The 9,169-nt window shown below is 42.1% G+C and overlaps 1 protein-coding gene across 2 annotated transcripts in view; it reads left to right on the top strand.

Moving 5' to 3' along the window:
• Window positions 1–8,469, top strand: part of ITGA3 (integrin subunit alpha 3) — a 76,938-nt gene extending 68,469 nt beyond the window's left edge. Inside the window, exons 25-26 of one of the 2 annotated variants that reach the window (XM_042475310.1) lie at window positions 2,224–2,381; window positions 4,427–4,564. In XM_042475310.1, coding sequence (XP_042331244.1) covers window positions 2,224–2,334 — 111 coding nt within the window. In that variant the 3' untranslated portion in view covers window positions 2,335–2,381; window positions 4,427–4,564. Of the gene's footprint in view, window positions 1–2,223; window positions 2,382–4,426 lie in introns of both variants that reach the window. The other variant, XM_042475309.1, reaches the window with a different exon arrangement.
• The last annotated feature ends 700 nt before the right edge of the window (window positions 8,470–9,169 follow it).

Below are 9,169 nucleotides of genomic sequence, written 5' to 3' on the forward strand. Positions count from 1 at the left end.
TTTTCAGGACTGACATAAATATCTTGATCGGCCAGGAAGTGTGTTGATCTCAGCTGAGAACAAAATGTTTATGCATTAAAGCTAGAGCAAAAAACTAGCCAGGCCAGTTTGCAGTGGGCCAGTCAGAAGAGACACTTTGTGATACTCAGCTTTAGCCAGTAGTGTAATATCTGCTCTGAGTTAGGATGTGTCTTTGACATTGAGTGTGAGCATGTAATTCTGGAGCACAGCCAGTGAAGCCTCAGTACCCTTATTTTGCTTCATGGAAAAGCTGGACCCTAATTAGACCCTAATTAATACAGGCATCAAGTGAATTCTTAGGACAAAATTGTGCAGTTTTTCAGCAAAGCTTAGAAAAGTTGCTTTTTTGCACTATTTCCCAGAATCCCCCAGCCAGTTTGGAATTCTGAGAGCATAGTTCAATAAAATAACTTTTCTGGGCCCTGAATATCAGGCATTGGTGATGCAACTGGTCAGTGACTCATTTAGGTTTGTCCAGTAGTTTACTGCTGAGGGACAGAGTCCAGCGTGAGACCTTGAACCTGCTGGGTAATGTACCTACCTGAGGCTTGGCCAAAATCCAGGCTGGCTATTTTCTGTAGGCAGCTCATGAAATACTCTTGTCACCAAGGGAATGTGTAAATGGCTGTGCCCTTCCCACTCCCTCTCACTCATGTTGGTCTCAGAGAAATGAATTTTTTAAATGACAACTCCCAGAATTCCCTCATCAGTATGGATGCTAGCTATGCCAGCAGGAGGATGCTAGGGCTGGTCATTCAAAAAAGTAACCTTTGCAAGCCCTTATTGGCCCCCAGAAAAAGGAAGTATACCTTCTGTCCCTAGAAGCTGCTATAACAAGTACCTTTATAAGGTACTGTATTCCAAAGCTTGTAAAGCAACCATGCCTTGAACAGAACTTGGGGAAAGTTACTTGTTTGGACTAAATTGGACATGCTGCCTCGGGGATTCTGGAAGCTGTAGTCCAAAAGTGGAACTTTTCCAATATGTGAGCTGGAAATCACTTGCAAAACTTATTGTACTATCTTACCTTAATCCATGTCTTCACTAATACTGCGTTCCATTCAGGCCCAGTCTTTCTGTTAAGGAGAGTGAAGCACAAGCAGGTTTTTGAAAGGACAGCAAATTGTTAGTTATTTAACATGCTCTAGTTATATTGCTATTGCTAGGGATGAGAATAGGTTCCTTTGAGATTTTTCAGTATAATACCTTCCAGAAATACCTAGCCAGATATAACTGGGATGGGTTGGCAAGTGTATCTCATTTGCTGTGATGGTTACTTCTTTTACTATGAAAACAGGAAAACAGCCAGTGCCAGAGGGGATGAAACCCACACCACTATTACTAGCAGCCCCATCAACCTGCTCAGTGCCAGTTGGTGTGTTGCAAGTGACAGTGTATAAAACAAAGTTAAACATTAAATCAATGTCAGAGGTGCACTCTAAAGAAGGATTTCTGCACTGGCTGCTGAAGAAAGATTCCTTCTTCTGAAGCCAAGTACAAGGAAGAAGGAGTCTTCAGTACACTTGTTCTCTCATTAAGTGTCACAAAAAAAGGCCTTGAGTTCTCTGGAGTTTTTTGTTTTTTTACCACTATGACATCTTTTCTGTTAGCCATATTCTTTAGTGCCATTGAACAACTTCCTATGAATTATGCTTGGAGTTTTTTACAGAGAGCAACCTTCTCCAACCTGACACTTGCCAGACTTTTAGGAATATACGAGACTTCCACTATCCTCAAGCACTGTTAATGGCACATAGTGATTATAGGAGGACAATGGGCTGAGAAAGGCTGCCATAGAATGACAGTCTTGTGGAAGTCTCTACAAAGGCCAGAATCATGAATCTTTGCCAGTGAAAGATATTGTGACAAGCAAGGGTCTAGCTTTACCTAACTTCTCATACCAGTGCCATATTTTCTTGGCTTATAATGGACCAAGCCTTTAGTGTGATGACTTTTGGGCCAAAAAGGCGGGAGCACTTGAGCTGGGTGTTTATTTCCCTAGAGCTTGGCAAGTTCCTTTCTTTGGACTTCATCACCTACTATCCCACAGCTAGCATGCTGTACCTTTGCTGGTTGGTGGATTTGGGGGACTGTCATCAAAAAGAGGAGTTTTGCCAAAATCTGCCCCCCCCTCCACGCACACACCCCTCAACTCATGTTTTTTCCTTGTTGCACCTGACTTTGACCACTGCTTCCTCATAGTGTGGCTTCTTCCGGAGGGCAAGCACACGAGCCATGTACGAGGCCAAGAGCCATAAAGCCATGATGAAGATCCAGCCATCTGAAACTAAGCGGCTGACCGACAGCTACTAGTTCCTGTTTTGGGGAGGACACTGCCCACCCCTTTGCCCTGTATCTTGGTAAATCTTTGTGGGATGGGTGGCTGGGGCTGTCTCTGTCAACTTGTCACTTCTCTTGACCTTTTCCCAAAGACCCTGGCTTGGAGAGCTATAGTCCAGTGTTGAGGCAAGGAAAATGGAATTTAGACATAACAACAGCTTTTATTTGGCTATATTACACCTAGCTAGACTTAGTCCAGTTTTGTCTGTTCTGGCTCACAGTGGCTCTCTAGGGTTTCACATAGGAAGAGGTCTTACCCATCACCTCATACCTGATCCTTTTAACTGGAGATGCCCAGATCTCAAACTGCTCCACTGTTTCCTGATTGTAAAGCATGTGCTCTACCATTGAGCTATCATCTGTTGGCAAATACCCGAGTCTTCCCATTGGGGGGAAGTAGGATGTCTGCACTCAGGGAAAGTCTTGATTCTCATTATGCTTAAAATATTTCCATTTGCCTTTTAAACAAAAACACAATTCTGAGGAAAAGAATATTTGGTTTTATGGTAGGCAAAGATCTGCAAGAAAGCTTAAGGTGACACAGAGCCAGTGTGACGTAGTGGTTTTAGTGTTGGACTGTGACTCTGAAGATCAGGGTTCAGTTTTCCGCTTAGACATGAAATCTACTGGGTGACCGTGGGCAAGTCACATGCTCTCAGCCTCAGGAGAAGGCAATGGCAAGCTTCATCTAAACAAATCTTGCCAGGAACATCCTGACTTAGGGTTGCCATAAGTCAGAAATGACTTGAAGGCACACAGCAGCAACACCAAGTACCACATAACTTCCTTCTTAGGGAAAAAAGGCATCTTCAGTGGTTGTGGTTTGTGCTACTGGATCTGGCTGCTAGTTCTGGCACAGAATGCTGCTACATGTAGAACCTAGAAAAGCTGGTGCTTTGAATTATGGCTTAACTCCAGGTCCAGTGACCACATTTCACAGAAGCCTCCAAATTCTGAAGGCCAACCTTATTAGACACCAGGTAGCACCCAACTAGACAGCACCTCTGTCCCCAAAGGGGTAACCCCACCCTCAAAACACGTCTCTCACACAACACATTAAATGCTCTCCACCAGGTGTCAGCCTGTCGGGCCTCTCAGCGTTACCTGTTCTGGATTGCTATTAACTCAAAAAGTTTTCTTTTCCTAGGCTTTAGTAACCAGCTGTTTCTTGGGAGGCTTCAAAGACGGCACCTACTGCTGTGACCAAGATCTTTCTCTTTTGAATCTCATTTCCCCTCTGTCCACTTTCTGGGTCCTAATGACCATTTTGATGTGGTGTTGAGATGGCAGAGCCAGCAGAGGTGGGACAGTAATTGGCAAATAAAGAAAACAAAGAAACAAAACTTATCAAATGCCTCTAAAAATGGCTTTTAAAATAGCTTCTAAAAGTAGCTACATTGCTTTTCTTTTGAAACGTAATGAAAACACACGGGCTACAAAAGAAGTGCCTCTCTAAGTTATACCTTCAATATTTAAAAAGGAATTAGTTATAAATAACTTACTCCCTATTTCCCTGCCTCACTTTTCAACCCAGCATTGAGCCTTAAGGGAGACTGATGGAAGGACCCATTTTTACCCCCAAAACTCCTCAGTGGGCTGTAGAGCCAAAATTTGCCCAAAATTTTCAACCTGTTTTTTACTTCCTTCTTTTTCTGGCTGATTTTCAAAAGTTCTTTTTCAATTTTAAACTACTTTTGAGTGGTAGTGGGTATTAAAATAATGCCACTCCACACTGTGATTTGGGGTACTTTTCCACCTTTGTTTTAACAAAGATTCAGGGGATTTGGGTCTCAGAAAAAGAGGCTGGGAGACATATGGAGCCCACGGCTGCACTTTCCCCATCCGTATCCCAATAGCCTTTCAACCGCCACAGGAAAATGGTCAAATACATTGGCTCTATTTGCTATCTTCTTCCTTCTTTGGGCAAGTAAAACCTTTTCTACTCTTTCTTCTTTCCTCTGCTCTCAGACTATTCTCACCGCTTGAATTCTCAAGCTTGGTTTTTGTGTGCTTTATTTCCTCACTCTAACACATCTTTTCCCTTTCCATCTTTCTCTCCACATAGTGCAATTTCTTTAAGCGAACCCGCTACTATCGAATCATGCCCAAATACCACGCCATCCGGATCCGTCAGGAGGAGCGCTACCAGCCGGCTGGTGGGTTCCTACCTCGGAAGCACAAGAAACAATGGGTGACAAACTGGCAAGAGACGGGACGATACTACTGATGCCTGCTCCCCACAATTCCTTGGCCCTCTTCGTCGCACTCATGGGCTTCTTGGCTTTCTTTTGTAAATAGCACTGGACCAACAGAGGAACTGTTATGTAAACTAAGTTATGTGACCTAAGTCAGTGATGATGACCCAAACATTTCTGCATATAATCTTAGGGAGAAAAAATAACTTTTCCAAAATGGACCTGCTAGACATTTGTGGAACATGAGGCACAAAGGGGAAGCCATTTTATTTGCACTGATGGATTCCTTTTTAACCATTGCCTGCCACCAGGGTTTTGGGAATTACATTTCTCGGTGAATAGGGGCAGGTATGAAAATCAGCGTAGCTTTGCACTGGAAGTATATATGCAAATACACAACAGTGCCTAAGCACAACACAAAAACATTCTTCTTTTTCGCCTGCAGCTTCTTGGATACTATTGTGATTTCATGAGATTATTTTTATAATTATTATTTATTGCATTGATGCCCCCTTTTTCTTCTAGAGAGCTCAGAGCAACTCCCTGACAGCTTATGAAACCAAATCTGCTTAGCAGTAGAACTGTGTCATGTGCCTTCAAACCATTCTCTGGACTTTCACAAGATTTTTTCTGCTCATGTGAACACTTATGAAAGCTGTCTGTTAATGCCAGCATGTAGCAACAGAGAAGGTAACCTACTGAATCAGACCATTGCAGGGTTTCTGGCAAGGGGCTGCCTTTTTCAGACCTACCCAGAAATGCTGGACATTGAACCTGGGGCCATTTGCACAGAAGGCATATTCTCTACAATATAGCGATGCCTCCCTCCTAGTCCCCACTCCTTTATTATAACAGTCCTATCAAGTCACTATAATATGCCTACTTGTATCAGATCATGCTTTTTTGCAGCATTTGGGATTTTGCTGGCTCTCACATGTACCAAGCTGTGCAAAATTAAGCCAATTTTGCCTGTCAGATGCTTGGGCAAGACCCCACTTGTATGTAAACACTTGTACCTGTGCAAGGGTATCTATGCGTGCTGTTTGTGCAGTCAACTGCCAATGCAGATGTGTGCATGCAAAGCTGTTTTACTTTTCTCAAACAGTCTACTGTCTAATACACAGTCCCCCTGCTTTTGGTTTTATGTTTTCTCAGTTCAGCTATTAATGTCTACATTTTTCCCTTTGCCTCTTGGTAAAGATTCACCCCTGGTCTCATCCTCATCACCACCCCTGCTTTTTTACAAACTACTAAGCATCAATCACCTGGATGGGAAAAACCCATTGACTGTAATTGTCCTTCTCCCCAACCTCATACTGCTATAATTAACACTGGATTTATTGCCACCGGAGCTTCTGCTCTGCTCAGAACTACTGATTCTTTTTCATCACTGTTTCTGAAACCTTCTCCACCTTTTGTTGGAGAGAGTGGGTAGTTTTACCACTACTGTAATCCTGCTACTGAAGGAGCACTGAGAACTCTTCTAAGCTTGAAAAGTAGGGAGGGTGCAGCATTAATACAAACAAATAAACAAACAAACAAACAGAAATCCCTTCCTATCATATATGAAATAATGTGGAGCTGTCTCTTGCTATACTTTAGGGACAATGGTGAAATAGAGTAAGGGCCCACAGGATTTTAATGCAATGACCTTTGGGTAACCATTCTCCACACATTTGCTTTTCTTCTCCTTCCCCAGTTTAGCTGTAATAATCATAGTAGCTTGTTAGGAGAGGGATAGATTTTCCCAGCAACAATACATTGCTGTGAATTATTCCTGTTGCAAGCCAAAGTATGTGGTGGTTTGGTCTTGAAAGGGTATCTGAGGCCCAGTAGCTTTATAAAAAGCCTGTTCCTGGGAAATGGGAAATACTAGAATTGGTGTGTGTGTGTCTGTCTATGTATGTATCTATCTATCGATGTGCCTAGATAGTTAAACTTTGCTAGTGGTGGGGTATGAGTAGTAGTGTGAAGATAGCTGCACAAAATTCACCACTCGTGGGGGTAGTGAACACTTTGTATGGTTGACTCCAACTTCAAAGGTGCCCTCTGAAATGTGGATTAGACTGGGTACTCTCCTCTGCTGATGGGATCTCAGTGGCAGCAGTGTTCTAAAAAATAATGGACAAATGAATCTAGCCATTATCTTAATTTCTTATGATGCTGCAGGTCAATACTAGGTCAGGGGATGTTGAAATAGCCAGCTAGAGCTGAGAGATGCTCCAAACACCAGCCAGCATAGACAACAACATAGAATCTACTGGGGCACTGAGCTTCTGGCATCGGCGGAAGGATGCCAAGTGGTAGTAATGCTGCCCTTAGCTCTTTGGTTAAATACTCAAGAGTTTAAAGTTAGGGTAGAATGCTAGAATGCATAAATGCCCTAAAAGCACCAGATCCTATCTGGGAAGCTCAGCAGGGCCAGCCCTGGGTAGTACTTAGGATGGGAGTCCACCAATGAATACCAGGTGCTGCAGGCTATATTTCAGAGGAAGGAACTAACAAAACCACCTCTGAGTATTCATTGCCTATGAAAACGCTATGAAATTTATGATGTCGCCATAAGTTGACAGGTGACTTGAAGGCACTTACACACACACAGAGGGAGAGAGAGAGAGAGAGAGAACCCAACCCCAGAATATGTTTCTGGGGTCAATTCTCCACTGTGGAACATGTGACTTTAAAGATTAGTGGCTGTGAGGATATGTGAGGTGTCTCCCAACTAAGCCACAGCAGCCAGCTCCCACATGCATGGGAAGGAATGGATCGGGGAAGGTGCATTTTCTGCTTACAGAGAGTGTAGGGAGGCTTAAGGCCTGACAGCTCTCATTTTAGAAATTAAGAAGTGCCTGTGAAAAAAGGGAAGGAATGGAAAGGAGACAACTGTCTCTACTTCGGTGGAAGCCAAATGGACAGCCAAAAAAGGGAAGGCACGCCTCAACCCCTGCCCACTTTTTGGCTGCCGTTTTGAATCTTGAAAAGTTGGTCTCAAATGCAAGAGGATGGTCTAGACTGGGCAACTGCTTCTGTATATGGCCAAATTGAGCAGTGCCAATCTTTCCAAGAAGCATATGCCTTTCATATTCTGGGCTGTTGGGAAGGATATGTGGAAAACACTGTTCATTATTACAACCGAATGACCCTTACTCATGTCTGACTCAAAAGAAGTTAACATGGCATTGTACAGTGGGCCTTTGGTATCCGCTGGAGTTTAGTTCCAGGATGCCCCATGGATACCAAAATCCATGGATGCTCGGTTCCAGTAAATACAGTGGTATAGTAAAACGTTCTCCCTTATATAAAAATGGCAAAATGAAGGTTAGCTTTTTTGGAATTTATATTTTTGCTAATATTTTCAAGCCATAGAGGGTTGAATCTGTGAATAAGTAGATAGGGGAGGCCGACTGTATAAAGGCAGATAGACATTTTCAAGATTCACATACTTTATCTACATTCAGAAGGTTGGCCAGTTTTCTGGATTTCTGGTCATGTATGTATTAATCTGTCACAAAGAAGAGGTTGCTGGTGATGTAAATTGTACAAAACATGAGTTAAAATCAGGGCCTAACTGGTCTGTGTTAAAATTTCATTGAAAGGGGAACAAACTGCTTAAATGTCACAGTCAAGCTAGTGCTTTGTTAACTTAGCACCAAGCTCTGAACTGTGATGGTCACATCATGTCTGCCTTCTGTGGCTCGTTCCCCATCTCCCAGCTGTATATTAAATTATTAAGAATGTACCTATCTTTACCCATGTGTACATAAATAAATTAGATATACTGTATATATATATATATATTTGTTCTTGATTGGAATATATCACATTTTATGGTACTGGAGGTCTTAAAATCATTGTGCCTTGGTTGTAAATAAGCTTGAGGGGTTATTTTATGAATAAAAAAAATTGACACTGATTTGTAATTTGCGACTTCTGTTTTGTTTTAAAATTATATATTTTGTTGGTGTCCTAAAGATAAATTCTCAGGACGTTTAGTGTTTGTTCATCTTCATGGGAGGATGAAGTTCGATAAAGAGGTGACACACAGAGAGTACCCAAAACTGAATTGATTAACAAGAAACATGCCAAATTTACCCGCACGTCGCTAATAAATCCCAAAGGACCACATCCGAAAGGGATAGAAATGCAGGTAATGTTAAATTATTTTAAAAAATCTAAGGGAATGGTCATAAATTCAAACTGTTTTTCATTTTAAAAAAGAACTTACAATGAGCCCTTGGTATCCGCTGGGGTTTGCAGATAACAAAATTTGTGGATGATCAAGTTCCATTAAATACAGTGGATAGTAAAATGGCGACCCTTATATCAAATTGCAGATTCAAGGTTTGCTTTGTAGAATTTATATATTTTGCAAATATTTTCAAGATGTGGATGCTTGAATCGGTGGATCAAGTATTTGTGGATATGGATGGCTGTTTTTTTTTAATGGACTCCCTCGCTGCCTTGAAGGTAAAGATCTCACTATCCAACCATGGATGTTATCAGACAGGGGAACTTGGAAGTATAATCCAATGGCAATCTGAATGCAATCATGGGGTTTAACATTGTTGCATGATAGACTACCACACACAATTTTGGGCAATGGGAAGTCAGTC

The sequence above is a fragment of the Sceloporus undulatus genome, chromosome 6, assembly GCF_019175285.1.
Source record: "Sceloporus undulatus isolate JIND9_A2432 ecotype Alabama chromosome 6, SceUnd_v1.1, whole genome shotgun sequence".
Taxonomy (NCBI): domain Eukaryota; kingdom Metazoa; phylum Chordata; class Lepidosauria; order Squamata; family Phrynosomatidae; genus Sceloporus; species Sceloporus undulatus.